Source organism: Nycticebus coucang, chromosome 8 (genome assembly GCF_027406575.1).
Source record: "Nycticebus coucang isolate mNycCou1 chromosome 8, mNycCou1.pri, whole genome shotgun sequence".
NCBI lineage: Eukaryota > Metazoa > Chordata > Mammalia > Primates > Lorisidae > Nycticebus > Nycticebus coucang.
In genome coordinates, this window is record NC_069787.1 from 86,583,992 (window position 1) to 86,599,566 (window position 15,575).

The 15,575-nt window shown below is 39.8% G+C and overlaps 1 protein-coding gene across 4 annotated transcripts in view; it reads right to left on the reverse strand.

Moving 5' to 3' along the window:
* Nucleotides 1-15,575, reverse strand: part of ULK4 (unc-51 like kinase 4) — a 663,197-nt gene that overhangs the window by 186,509 nt on the left and 461,113 nt on the right. For all 4 annotated transcript variants that reach the window (XM_053600787.1, XM_053600785.1, XM_053600786.1 and 1 more), the window contains 2 exons: nucleotides 13,201-13,367; nucleotides 7,996-8,094 (listed from right to left, as the gene is read on the reverse strand). In XM_053600787.1, coding sequence (XP_053456762.1) covers nucleotides 7,996-8,094; nucleotides 13,201-13,367 — 266 coding nt within the window. The remainder of the gene's footprint in view (nucleotides 1-7,995; nucleotides 8,095-13,200; nucleotides 13,368-15,575) is intronic.

Genomic DNA, 15,575 nt, shown 5'->3' on the forward strand with positions numbered 1-15,575 from the left:
TGAACAGCACCTACTTTGAAGAACAGGCTAACAAACACACACACACAAAAAAAATGCTCATCATCCCTAACCATCAAAAACTGCAAATCAAAACCACCCTGAGATATCACCTAACCCCAGTGAGAAGAGCCCACATCACAAAGTCCCAAAGCTGCAAATGGTGGCATGGATAAAGAGAGTAGGGAACACTTTTACACTGCTGGTGGGACTGTAAATTAATACAGCCCTTACAGAAAGAAGTATGGAAAACTCTCAAAAAGCTACAAGTAAACCTTTCATTTGATCCCACAATCCCATTACTAGGTATCAATCCAGAAGAAAAAAATACTTTTACCATAAGGACATTTATTGTAGAATGTTTGTACCAGCTCAATTCACAATGGCCAAGATGTGGAATCAACCCAAGTGCCCATCCATATGGATAGATTAACAAGCTGTGGTATATGTATACCATGGAATACTATTCAGCCACAAAAATATGGAGACTTTACATCTTTTGTATTAACCTAGATAGAGTTGAAGAATGCTGGTCTTAGTAACGTATCACATGAATGGAAAAGCAAGAATCCAATGTATTCAATACTAATAATACTAGTAGACAAACAACTACATGCCCACAGGAAAGAAAAACACAATTAACTTCAAGTGGAGGGGAGTCGGAGGGGAGAAGACAGAAAGGACAGAAAGAAGTGAGGCAGGAGGAAAAGAGGAGAGGGGAGGAGGAAGTTAGGGAGGGAGGAAAAGAGAAAAGGGAAGGAGGGTGGGTACCGGTAAGCTCTCACCTGATAGGCACAATGTAGGAGTATAAAGCACACCCCTTGGATGAAGGACTCAACTACAACGTGAACTTTACTTAATAGATGCAAATAATGTAACCTAATTATTTGTACCCTCACATTACATTAATCTGAAACAAATTTAACAACAAAAAAAAAGAGTTATCACCATTAAACGGGGCAGTGATTTTTTAGTATAGAACTAGTAAAATACCTAGTCTCTTGGTTTTGACTTGCAAAAACACTGCCCAGTACCTCTGGGCTTCATTCCCACAAACACCATAAACTATTACCTATATTTCACACCACTGTGAAGGCAGCAGAGAAGGGAATGAACAAGCAAGTCCCAGTGTGCCATCATGTAAAGAGAAAAATCTGCTCACGTATTTCTTGAAGGGAAGAAATTAGAAAATAAAAAACAGAAATTGATTTTTCGTATATAGTCCCACTTTTATTTTTATTTTACCTTACTCATTTTTAAAATTGGCCCAGTCATCTTAGAAACATGAATTGATAAGAATCATTAGGCATTCAGGTGACAGCAAGTCCCCCAGGCATCTAGCACAGGAAAGAGTACACATTTCATTGCAGGCTGAGGGCAGTGACTCTAAGCAGACTGCAGAGGGACATTTTTTCAATGGCATACATGATTAAAAAGGTATAATGATTAATATGATATGTATCAACTAATATAAACCAGTCTAACTATATCTTACATATATAATAAACATTTTAAAAACGTTTCCTATAAGCAAGCTATAGCATAATTTCTTAAAGCAATTATCTAGTTTAGAAGTTTATCTAGAATATATACCATGAATTTTCATTTTCTCTTAAGAAATAAAACATTTTGGTCAAATAATTACCCTGTTTTATCTTTTCTTGAGGAGATACCAAAACTATATTAGCTACTTATTATACTGTTGTTACCAACTAAGGGTTTGAAATTCCTTCTGAAATTATGACTTGTGTACAGGAGAGCAAAACTTTGCATATAAACAAGTCTAGGCGTTTATTAATTTTTTTTAGGATTTCTTTTTTTGTAATTGGAGATTCACTGAGAGTACAAGAAACCAGGTTACACTGATTGCATTAGTTTGGTAAAGTCCCTCTTAGAATTGTGTCTTGCTCCCAAAAGGTGTGTCTAGGCATTTTTATGGGTGAGTAGTCTAGAACCATCAGATGCTCAAAACAGAGTAACAATCACTGTCTTATATACACATTTCACTATGATTCTCCTACAGTGTGTATTATAAATACAGGTCAGAAATTATGGGTTGACAGGCTTCATATTCTATTAAGGATAAGTAGGTTTCCCTTCATAGGACCATTATCTGGAAAGAACTTCAAGAGCTAACATGTTCATTCTCTTGCCTTTAGGCCAAATGCCTCCCAAATTATCCAAGTCAGATGAAAACTGAAAGTCTGTTTATTTTTCCCTATGGGAAAGCAATACCAGCACTTCATTCTGTAACCTGTTACATTTTTTAACAACTACTGTAAAATTTATCTTTGGTCTGTATGTGCTCTAGTTCAGGTTCTCCAATAGCCTTATTACTATTTTTCTTCACTTTATATACAGCTATAAATGTGTGTTAATCTTTCGCAGAGAAGACATATGGCAATGTTTTTGTCATGGGCCATTTTTAAACCTAATGGCTCCAGTGATAAATGTGTATATACTCTATACACTAGAGCTCACATACACTAGGCAGACATCTGGCCAATATTCCAGAACTTAAGTGTGATCAAGTTAGCGTTAACAGGAGTGCAGTGTCTGAAAGATCTAGGAAAAACCTCTCAGAGGACAATTTTTTCCCTTGGGCTGTCACTTACTATGAACGCTGGGTGGCATCGCTGGAGGAAAAGAAGTTGCTCCAAGGAGAATTCCAGAGGAAAGGTCAGGAAGACCTATTAGCAGTAGATCTATTGAAGGAAATCAGACTCCCTGCTTTTACATATGTAAATATTCAAGGGAAGAACCTAGACAACCTGGAAAAGGACACGACACAAGAGGTCTTTGGGGAGAATTCATAAACACAAGTAGAGGAATTTATAAAGAAGACTCCAGGAATCTGCCTGCAAAGGACCCTGCACTGAGCAAAGAGGTAGCATAGTACATAGGCTGAGGGAAGAGAGACAAAAGACAGAGTGCTTAATGAGGGCAGGATTCTAACAAAAAGTAACAAGCAAAGAGTAAGGCTAAAAATCAGACTTCAGATGACATGTGATCAAAGGGGACATTGAGAAATGATAATCAAGAACTGCCAAAGTCTTAAAGAGCTGTCAATGGAAAAGAAGCTGCACTGTGTAAAATAATTTAAAGAGGTTTATTCTGAGCTAAATTTCATCTTTTTTTTTTTTTTTTGGTAGAGACCGAGTCTCACTTTATGGCCCTCGGTAGAGTGCCGTGGCCTCACACAGCTCACAGCAACCTCCAACTCCTGGGCTTAAGCGAGTCTCTTGCCTCAGCCTCCCGAGTAGCTGGGACTACAGGCGCCCACCACAACGCCCAGCTATTTTTTTTTTTTTTGGTTGCAGTTCAGCCGAGGCAGGGTTTGAACCTGCCACCTTTGGTATATGGGGCCGGCGCCTTACCGACTGAGCCACAGGCACCGCCCCTGAGCTAAATTTCAAAACCATGACCCCAGGGCCACACCCAAGAAGTCTTGAGCAAGTGAAGTTGCTGTGGTGGGGTTACAGTTTGGTTTTATACATTTTAGGGAGACAGGAAGTACAGGTAGAGTTATAAATTGATATGTGCAAGGCATAAATTATACATTGGTTTAGCTGGAAAAAGTAGAGCATCTCAAAACGGGGAGCTTACAGGCTATAGGTGAGTTTAAAGATTCTTTAGTTGACAATTGAGGGAAAGAGTTAGGCTTTATCTAATAGACCAGGAGTCAGAAAAAAGGAATAGTAAGATAAGGGTCTGTTAATCAGAGACAAACTAGAGGACATATGCCCAAACTCAAGTGGTTTATTGTGTATATTGAAGACCTGCAGGTGTGTCTTGCATAACCTTAGGCCCATTAATGAGTCACAAAAGACACCTCTGTGAAGACAGGGGCATGATGAGGCTTGTCTGATCTCCTTTCTCATGGCTAGCAACTCAGCTGGTGGGGGAGGGGCTTAACATTATGGAAAGAATGCAACACCATGTCAGGCTATATGCATCATTTCATTTAATCCTCTGAGGCTCAGAGATAAAAACTGCCTCACCCAGGATCACAAAGCTGGGCAGCAGCAGAACCAGACCCTCAGTCCTGGATTTCTTACTTCAAGGCCATGGGTCTTCTTCTACTCACCTGGCAACCTCTGGCCAGAATCATACCATGTTCTTGAGACAGGAAACCAGCAGGCCCAACTTGTTAAAAAGTTGCAATACCCTAACCAAGGCCTCTAAGAAAAACAGGATGCAGTGAAGAAACCAGTTAAGACCAGTAAGAGCCAAGATGGTGATGAGAACAACCCCCCCTGCTCTTGTAGCTCCTCATACTCCACTTATAATGTATTAACATATTAAAATAAACTTTCACCAGCAACAAGACAGTTTACAATCCCCCTGACAACCCTTAGGAAGTTACCACATATAGTGTAAAAAAAGAGGAACCCTGCTTCCACAGATATCGTGGAAAAATTCTGTAATCCTAGCACTCTGGGAGGCAAAGGTGGGTGGATTGCTTGAGCTCAGGAATTCGAGACCAGTCTGAGCAAAAGCAAGACCCCATCTCTACTAAAAAAATAGAAAAACTGAGGCAAGAAGATCTCTTGAGCCTGAGTTGTAGGTTGGTATGAGCTATGACTCCATCATGCACTCTGCCCAGGGCAACAGCTTGGGACTCTGTCTAAAAAAAAAAAAAAAAAAAAAAAAAAAAAAGGGTAACTAAATATTCTTAATTAGAAAGATTATAGAATTGGCAAAAAATATAAAGTTAAAATTAATTAAAGTGTGTTAAAAGTCTTCCAGGGAACAATAATTTGATTTTAAAATACTAGGACATTTTGTAGGCACTGAAATTATACATTTAAAATGTTTTTTTTTAAAGTAACTCAATTTACTATTAATGTATTATTATGAAAGAAATTCGTATTTCAAAAATAACTTTTAAAAATAAAAATATTAGTAAATAAGCACATGAAAAAATGATATTACTAGTCATTACAAAAATGCAAACTGAATAATGAAACATTACTACATATCTTTTAGGATGGCAAAAAAGGCTTTTTTAATAATAATTTTTAAAAAATAACTGACAATATCTGGAACAATGAGAACCCTCATTCATTGCTGGTGGGAGTTAGACATCTACATGTTTGAATGCTAACTTATTCACTTAAAAGCCCTGTGACTTTGAAGAATGTTAGATTCCCTAACACTGGATTATCTACTTTCCTGGAATGAAGTCAGTTTAATCACTACGCCAATTATCTATTCACTGCCACTCAGCTCCAAAATCACTTTTGAGTACAATCTGTGACATGGACAGAATTTTGTTAAGCATTCCTCCTTATAGAGCGAATATGAAGGTTAACTTGCTCAGTAGAGAACGCTGGAGGCACACTTCAGGAGTCAGGACCTCTCCAGATAGTTCTGGTGGTTGCATCCACATCATTAAGGTATGATGGCATCAGGGGTCTGCTGCCCTAACCACGTGCCCAGAATTCATGGTCCCTCAGCCCTCGCCTGGCCTGTGATCACAGTCCTGCTGTCCTCCCAGTATGGATACTGTGCCTGGGAGCCCAGCTCCCCCTGCTGGTCTACCACCTCTAGAGGTTTGTTTCCTGTGGTCTTCCTAACAAGTGGCACCCTGCCTGCCCATTGTCTAGAATTTCCCTGCATCCTGGAGGATTGCTTCCTGCTTTGCAGCTCTAGCCCTTGCAACCCAGCAAACTTCTCCACCTTGTTGTGGGCTGCAGCCATGCCTTCTCCCATGAGGTCTGAGCCACAGCCTTGGGAACAGGGAGTCCCCTTTCCAAGTTTGTCCTTCCTTGGCTGTTTTCCCTCAGCTTTAAGGTACCCTACAGATGTCTTTAAAAATCTTACAATTATCCTTCTATCATGGTTTTAATAATTCTTTATGTTAAAATTTTGTTCAGATCACTGTATGGTTGCTGTCTCCTGACTGGACCCAGACTGATACGTATTCATTATCTTATTATCTGTATTCATAGATAGTATTTGCTAATAGTGCTTCTTCACTTGCTGTTTTCCCCCTCAAGTTATATTGTAGCACTATGGTTGAAGAATGTGGTTTATAATGTACTGTTAACTTTCTTTTCTTTTCTTTTCTTTTTTTTTTTTTTTGAAACAATCCAGGAGCATTTATTCAAGAAAAGTGTCAAAATCTTAGTAAGAACAATAAGCTTTGTCTGCCTTCTTTCTCCAACTCCCTAACAGGCTTAAAACCCAACATCTCTCAATCATGATGAAACCCAGCCACCAGTGGAGACGTAATTGGATGGAAGCCCTTCGAAGTTCCCTATCCAGAGAATTCATCACATAGAAGCTTCATCAGTAAGCCTCGTGGCTGATTTCTCCTCAGAAGCCAGAGGACCAGAATACCAGTGAACATCAAATTATTTCTTCAGTGAACTCTGGCCCGGAGCTCCTTTTCTGTCCTTAAAGTTTGGTTTTTCTTAATAATTTTCTTTTATGTTATTGTTTTAATTATAATTTTTTAAGGTCAACTTCTTAAAAAGTATTTTCCAGAGTTTTTTTCAGAGTACAAAGATGAATATAATTCTATTAGATCAATGTTATTAATATATGCATTTCCTATATATCATGAGTCAACAAACATTTTCCATAAAGAGGCAAAAAGTAAATAATCCAGGCTTACAGACTCTAAGCTGGAGTACTTAGCTTTGCTATTTGCCCTGCAACTTCATGCAAAGTTCTATTCCAAAGATCTCTCCACTTTGTCAGGGGCATATCCAGTTCTCTGGGGTTTTGGGTTGTTCCATAACTTCACCATGAACCCGCTGGCTGCTTTTTTGTGACGGCTCTATTGCTTACATACTATTATTTAAAAGAACTGAGTACTGATAATGTCTTATTCCTTTTTCTTTCTCTCTCACTTGAACCAAAACATTACCTTTTGAATTAAATCCATAGAATTATTTATCTAAACAGCATTTGCTTTCTTTTGAGCCATAAGGTAGGAAATGTCAAATTCTGGCAGTCTTTACAGAACTGAAGCGCTGTCTGCCTGCCTTTGTGAAGGGTGGAGGCCATCAGTGATACTTTCCCCAGGTTACCTGTACCTCTAGTTCTTAGAGCCACGAACTGGAGCGGTTTCATGATATTTATAGAATTTCACTAACCACCCCACTGGCTGAGAGCTTTTTCTAAGAATGGGAGTCATGTGTCTACAAAGTGGGCCCTTTTTAAGTTTGGTTAAAACTAGTTTTTCTAAACTCCATATTTTTGGGCTCTTTTCACATGTTCAATGGTCTTGTACAATCTTACTTGTTTTTATTTTACTTGCATCATTTCATTTCTGCTGAGTGTGAGGGGTACGCCCTAAGTCTGGGTCTGCGCTTTCACATTTCTAGGTAGTCTTGCTTGCCAAATAAAACTCTAAAATATCGTTCAGAAAAGGAATTTATTCCCATGATGATTTCTTCTTCCATCTTAGAATTCATTTGTTGAATTTTTTTTGGCTTACATTCGTTAAGAAAGTAATTAGATTTGAGATTCTGCTTTACTTAAATATCTATTTAAATGAATGATAAGTCACCTGCTTTTTTTGGGGGGGGGGGGAGAAAGAATCTCACTTTATCAACCTTGGTAGAGTACCATGGCATCACAGCTCACAGCAACCTCAAACTCTTGGGCGTAAGCAATTCTCTTACTTCAGTCTCCCAAGTAGCTGGGACTATAGGCGCCTGCCACAATACCTGCCTATTTTTATTTTTTGGTTGTAGTTGTCATTGTTGTTTGGCAGCCCCGGGCTGGATTCGAACCTGCAAGCTCTGGTATATGTGGCTGGCGCCCTAGCCGCTGAGCTAAGGTGCCGAGCCAAGTCACTGGTTTTAAAATAAAGTAAAAACTTTAGTATTTCCAGGCCAAATAGTCATGTAAATATTCTTTTGGTTCTGGCTTTGAAAGGAAAGAAAATAACAGAGTAGCTCAGAAAATCATAAAATTCAAATAAAATTACTTCAACCTCTCAGTAACGTTCTAAAAGACACACAAACTTAGGTGAGCCCTTACCAGCAGGATGAGCAGGCTAATGAGGTTTGTCAGAGGTTTGCTGAGCAGCAGCAATTCTTCTGCAGCCTGAGTGCCCCCTCCTGAGCCAGACTTCTGGGCCTGAAGGAAAGAGAAGCGAAAGGGGATTTTGGTGATTCGTCAGCTTGGCTGTAGGAGACAGGTCCACTCAGTCTAGCAGATGAAAAGGGCTAGGAAAACACTGCACCTCCATGATAGCTCCTGAGTACAGAACAGAGGCCCCAGGAAAGATTATGCTTTGTTATAACAAAGAGCATACACGTTGCCACTGCCACCAGCTCAGGCTACAGAGGCAAACTTGGACAGCACACAGATACAGCAATAGTTGCTGGAGGAAGGATGGTGATGTCTCACATCCTGAGTGGGAAGGATTTCATCTTCCAATCATCCTGAGACTAGGTGCTGTTATTCCCATTTTTTAGGTGAGAAAACAGAAGTTTAGAGAAGCTAAGTAATCCCACAGATAATAAGTGACAAAGCCAGAGGCCAACCCTGGCATCTGACTCCAAGTCACAAATGCTAATCTCCTCTGAGTGTTTTTATGCACATAGTGTGAGTATGATACATACTAAATGCATTCTGCTATTCTTTCACCCTATGTGTGCATGCACATGCTCAGATAACATCTAGAATATTACCCGATAAATCACTGCATGGATAGGCTTCAAATATGGGTCTATGTTCTTTAGAATATGAAGACTTAAACTGCAATGAAAGGAATTAACGAGTGAGTAGTTTTTATTTTAAGTATGTCTTCATCTAAGAGTTTTATAGAACTGTTTAATTCCAAAGGAGTTGACTATAAATGAGTAATTTTGTACTGAGAAAAGGTAATGATTATTTTATTTGCTATAATATGTATACTATAGTATATATACAATTCACTCACACTGTTCTTGTTTCTTTTTACTTTTACTTAGAAGAGACAAAACCACTTTTAGATAATGACCTTTATAGGGCAATCAAACAGGCTGTAGAGTGCCTGGCCTTGGGTCATTAACCTGGACTCCAGGGTCCTTCTCATAAATGCCTAGTTTCCTTCTGCACTTCTGATTTGTGGACCAGAATTTCAATTGTCTGCAGTCTTTACTTGGACGTCACTAAAACTCAGATGCCTATCTTTTAACAACTTGCATCGCTCCATAGCTAAAGGGAACAGTGGTAATCATTAGCTAGAAGCTTCCCTCTCCCCCGCCCCGACTGACTGTATTAGAAAGGTGTATTTCCTCCCACAAAACAAACGTGCCGCAAGGTCCTAGGGGCCTGAATCTTTCTGATCTTGGCTGTTGATCCTTTGCCCTCTGAAGTGCATCTAACAAGGAAAATCGGCCTTTTCACATTAACACATTATCCTTTAGAGTAGGTTGTTTCTCTCTTGGCTGAGATGAGGCAGTCTTGCAAATCAGGACCAAGGCAGCAGTGGGGAGCATGATGCCACTGCTTCCTTTCACACATGTATGAGAAAGCAGATGGGGCCACAGCGGAAGCACACACTGGGGGACTTTTGCCACCAGAATAGCCGGTGGTCCTCTAGATCCTCCAAGAACATTCGTTTGTTATTGTCACCAAGAAACATCCAGACCCTGCCCATCAGTATTCATGTACCACCTCCTGGCAAAGTTGCCAAAGGTTCCAGAAGAAAGAGGATGCTGTAGCTCTGTAAGACAGAGAAGTACATGACAGGAATGCATTAGAAGTTCAACTCCTTTCACCAAAGTATTGGCCTAAGTGGAAGCTGTGTGCAGCGAAAAGACCTCTGCATGGATGCAGCAGTAAACACTGAAGCCAGAAACCAGTACAGAGGCCCAGGCCCAACTCCCTGTCAGTCTCTCCCCAGTTCTCCATAGCTCCCTGGTCCCTCAAGTCAGACCGCTGACTGCTGGATGTGTAGTCTTCTTTGTGCACTTTGCAAAGGGTCTGTCTCTACCATGACATTACCACTGTGATGACATCAACTCTCCATCCAGGGCCTTCACCTTTGCCTCTGGTCCCCTTGAGCCCTTTCCAGAACTTACTGCCTTTTGTTATTGCTGTGTGTGGACTTATCCCTGCCTAGTCAGGAATAGTTTTCACTATTCTCAGCTGATATAGTCAAGGCAAGAAAGGATAGTAGCCTGCTGACCTAGGGTAACAGCAGCAGGTTTGAGAGAAGTAACTGCATTTGTGAGATATTTAAGGAAAAATCTGCATGATTTGGTGGCAGATTAGATGTGGGATATGAAAGCGAGAATTTTTTTTTTTAAGACAGAGTCTCACTTTGTTGCCCTCAGTAGAGTGCCGTGGCTTCACAGCTCACAGCAACCTCAAACTCTTGGACTTAAGCGATTCTCTTACCTCAGCCTCCCAAGTAGCTGGGACTACAGGCACCCGCCACAACGCCTGGCTATTTTTTTGTTGTAGTTGTCATTGTTGTTTGGCAGGCCCAGGCTGGGTTTGAACACACCAGCCCTGGTATATGTGGCCAGTGCCCTAGCTGCTGAGCTACAGCAGCCGAGCTGAAAGCAGGAAATTTTCATAATGACTCCCAGGTCTCTGGTTTCCACAGCAAAATGAGTGAGGCAGAGTTGCTGGCAGGGAAATGGAGTTGGGAAGTAAATCCTGAGTTCAGCTTTGGACCACAGGACACTTAGTGGTTGTACTGAACAAGTTGCTGGGTATATGGCTAGTGATCTCAGAGGAGAACTCTGGGTGGAAATATAACTTTAGTAGTCTTAAACATATATAAAAACCTAGCAATGTTAATGTAAGAGCCATATTTAATATTAAATGAGAATCAGCATTACCAAAAATTACATACAAGAATGTAGCTAACTTCTTAGCATAAACTAAAAGACCAGAAATAATTTGGATTCATGCTCTACTGATGCTAAAGGTCTCATTCATCATTTAGGTTTATATTATAATACTGCTTCATGGTGTAATTTCAAGTTTTTGTATTTAATTTTTGTGAATTCAAAGGCTAATGCTATTAATAGTAATAATAAAAATGTCAATTTAGATGTAATGCCCCCTAAATATCTACCTATTCACTTATAATAAAAGATTTCTATTGTTCTGGAGACTTTTAACTTCTGATCCTTTTTAAATCTACAATCTACAGGACAATATTTTACAAATTGATATCATCAAGGCATCTTTTGAGAGTAACCATCAACTACAGAGCAAAGAATTATATAAAACTATCACTGTGGAAATTCAAATAAGAAACAGTGTTCATATTTGATAGCCCAACAATATGACTAATATCAATAGTTGTCAGGGCCCAGGACTGGCCAGGTCTCAGGCCTGGATTAACTAGGTTCCAGATGCAGACTGCTATGCGACCTTGCTCAGGAACAATTTCTCTTAGGTGCCTGAGGGCTATCTACTTTAGCAGGAGAGAGACAGAGAGAGTCTTAGAGAAAGTAAAGTAGTCTTAGAATAGATAGATCTTAGTCTTCAGCGGAGCTTGGTAATCTTCAGCAGAGAGACGCCGTGCTGGCGTTCTGCAGGCAGGAGAGGAGGCAGAGTCAGAGTAAGCGGGTCTGTGATAGAATGCGCATGCTCCCGACTGCCTTCTCTGCTAGCCTAATATAAGGCTGATCTCGCGTCTCTCAACACCACAGGTGTAGAGACTGCCAATTCACCACTGCTCTCATCTCACGAGTTCTCATGCTTGCTAGGAGAGCTGAATCCCTCTCCATGCCCTTTCCACCAAGGTGTTCCATTATTGAGTTATACAGGTATTTCTCATAACTCTCACTTCTCCTAAGCCATAGGCTATATGGGCTGCTACAAATAGTAGTTAGGGTATACTCTAAAACAACTAAAAGTGTGGAACTGAAGTGTTCCTAACACAAAGAAATGACAAATGCCTGAAGTAATGGATAACCCAATTCCCATGATTTGATTAATTTATATTGTATGCCTGTATCAAAAGATCACATGTGCCCTATACAAACATACAACTACCAGGTATTATGTGCCCATAAGAATTAAAAACAAAGTTTTAAAAATTAATATAAAGAAATACTGTTCTCTGTGATGAGGTTTACTAGAAAAGAGAGGAAAAGAAAGGAGAAATGCATAATTCAGGATTCCATAAGCAATTTAATGCTTTCCTGTTAATTTAGAATTATTATAGATAAGCAAATAAAAGCAACTTGTACTCCAAAGCCCATGTTAACTATGGCTTTATAGTTTGGGTTAAATACTCAGTAATTACCTATCATATTGGTTGAGGGGATCTTAGAGTTATGTATTAAACTATATTAAACAAGCTAAATACTTGACCAGCTTAACTGCGGGTAAAACATACCATTTATCATAATGATAAAGAGCAGAGACTAAAGCAGGGCCTAGGGATTAGTTCTTGGCTTGGCTACTATGACTCCTGGCAACGTATCAAAACAGTTTAGTTTCAACATAAGCTTCTGCATCTATCCAACTTACGATGCAACCATCTGATACACATCTCTAGCAATTTTATCAGGATTTTAAATAATAACAATGACTTCATATTGGCCGCGTGCCTTACATTTGATCTAAGTATCAGCTGACTCAGTTGGTTAGAGAGAGCATTAAGTGAACAGGCCTGGGAAGGCACCCAACATGAAAGAGTTTCAATAAAACCACATCTCCTTTCTTCTGTGCAGACTGATGCTAAATAAATAAATACAGGTTACAGTTCAGGACAAATTGACTTTTTCCGTTGTCACTGAATACACTCCTAAGCCTCAAAACCATCTCATGATTCCATGTCATCAGTCATAAGGAAACGCATTATGAGAGTTTACACGTTTCATAGGTTGGTATATGGGTACACAGACATGTACATGCGTGTGATCGTGCATCGACTCTTAACCCATTGTTCCTAACAAGCTGAGCCGTCCTCCTGATCTCTGGACAAGAAAGGCCGCACACTGCTTGCCCAACAATAGGATATACCTAAGGCAAAAGCTCTCCTTGGTCACGAGCATTTTCTCAACAAATGTTCACTAAGTCTCTCCTTGGTAGGCCTCTCCTGCCTTCCCTCAAGATTTTGTGATCGAATTCTCTATTCTTGACACGGGTTACTCAAACACTTTCTATAGAATGATATGTTCTTAAAAAAAAGACCCATGCTAGAGGAAGATTAGAAAGAAGAAAATGAAAATGGATTATGACATGGCATAGGGCTGCTGAAGATACAGGAAAACACTCCTTTACCTGCAAGGCCAGTCGCACAACCCCGGATGTGTAGGTCAGCATGCCGTGCAAAATATCGAGCAGGGAGAACAGCAGCGCGGCCGCCAGCTCACTGTTGTTTTTATTGTTCGTATCCAAGCACAGTGTGGCAGTTTCAGTGAACAGTTTACAGACATGACTAACAAGTCCTGAGGATAAAAAAGGAGAAGGAAAAAATACTCATCATGAATTATAAAAGTAATATGTCACATGAACCAAACAGAAAGGCATTCTTAGACTATCTTTAGGAACCCTAAGCAGTACTTAAACTGTATTCCTACCAGATTCACCGGGGAAAGTTGGTCAAAAGGCAGGTTTCCAGGCCTCACTCCCACAGACTCTGGTCCGGAGCCTGGGAGACAGCCTAGGAATACGTGGGTCACTACGGAAGTTTTGAGATGGTGTTATGATCCATTATTTCATTTCTAAGCAACACATTCAACAGTGTGTTTTCTGATTCATTCGTGCAAGTTTCAACTTATTTGGCTCTTAGGCATTGCTGAGAGGGCTTCGTTTGTTTCCATCTGTGTGGATTTTACATTTCTTGACTTCTGTGTATCTCAAAACTTTCATAAAAGCCATATATACTTGTTAAAGACGTTCCCCAGGTAATATGAGAAACACAAACCCGCATGAGCAGGCTTCACAGGGTCTGAGGACTCCCTGACACTGAAGGAAAATATTTTGTATATAAACATGCTGTGCCCAGACTGTCCTTTGAAGCCAGTGTTCTTCAGTGTTTCACTCAAGAGCCATGGCTGACCACAGTAACTGTGTTGTTTCAAGAGCATAAAGCAATTCAGCAACTTTTTCTCATACATTTCAAAATTATCAGAATGATCTTTAAAAATTTGAAATACAGAAATGTCCAAGTTCTGTCATCTTGTCTGTGCAAACCTCATATTAACAATGTAGTCTTCACTAACTTTTAGTTAGATGTAGTCTGTCACGACAGATATATTTCCACATTTTGGGGGCATTATTGTTTACATCTAAATTGACATTTTTATTGTTACTATTACATAGCATTAGCCCTGAATTCACAAAAATTAAATACAAAAATGTGAAAATACACCATGAAACATGATAATATAAACCTAAATGATAAATGAGACCTTTAGCATCAGCAGAGCATGAATCTAAATGCCTCAAAAAGAAAAATGAATCCTAACAAATGCAATCAGTGTAACCTCATTCTTTGTACCCTCAATGAATCCCAAACAATAAAAAAAAAAAAGTGAATCTTCATACAAGCAGACAGAGGAAAAAGCATGGTAAAGAAGTCAGACATGTACTAAAAGCTAGATTTTATTAGACCTGCAATCCCATCATCCCTAGACTCCAGACCAGCAACTGGATGGAAACTCTGCCGAGCTCAGACATTCAAGCTTTGACATCTCCTCCCCACAATGCACTTCCAGCAAACGAATCTAGTTTTCTTGCCAATTGCAAAATAATTCTTAGATTGCAAAAGTAACTAATTTTGTCACTACAGGAAGAGACTCGCCAAAATTACAGAGGCATCGCTCAAAGCTATATTTGTTGCAAAAAAAACGTGTAAGTTACGCAACTGCTAAGATGCTTAAAAAAAAAAAAAAATCCCAAACAGAAATTTCTCTTGAAGAGATAGAATGAAATATCATCAAAATTTCTTTATCAAACAACAAGGGCCGATAGCACACATCCATGGCACACAGTGCAGAGAAGTAATTGTGTAGTATCACAGCATGTGTATTGCACCACCAGGCATCTTCCTGAGAGCTACCATGCATGACCATGTGCATGCTACCAAGCAACACTTGGCATCTGTGAGCTGCAGATAGGGTAGAAGGGCTTAAAAACACAGTCTTTAGTAAATACATGCTGCAGGACACATGTTTTCCTTTTGGGGTTCTTAATGACTTTGTGACACACCACATAGGTGAAAGCTGCAGGGGGTGAGTGCTGGTGAAGTCCAGCTCTGTTAGCAGCAGAGAAGAATCTGGCTCTTCAGGAGACAGAGATGGCACCATGTACACTCTGCTTGATTCAGAGTCAATAGCTGGTGGGCAGCAATGTTCTTCCTGATCTCCAGTCTTCAAGGAAGGAGTGCAAAGGATGAATACACCAAATCCTTGCTGGTAAGGAAAGTCTTTCCCAGCCTACTATGTAAAAAGCAGGCCAGAAATGCCAAACTCTGATTTTACACACCAAGGTCACCAGCTCCCACAGGAAGGTGGTCAGATAAGATTAGAAAATGACATATGAGATAAAAATATTTCCTCACTACAGGGATAATGTCAGAAAAACCCATCATCTCAGCCATATTTTCAGTGTTCTTCATAATAGACAGAATATTCACTTCTGGGTCAAAATGC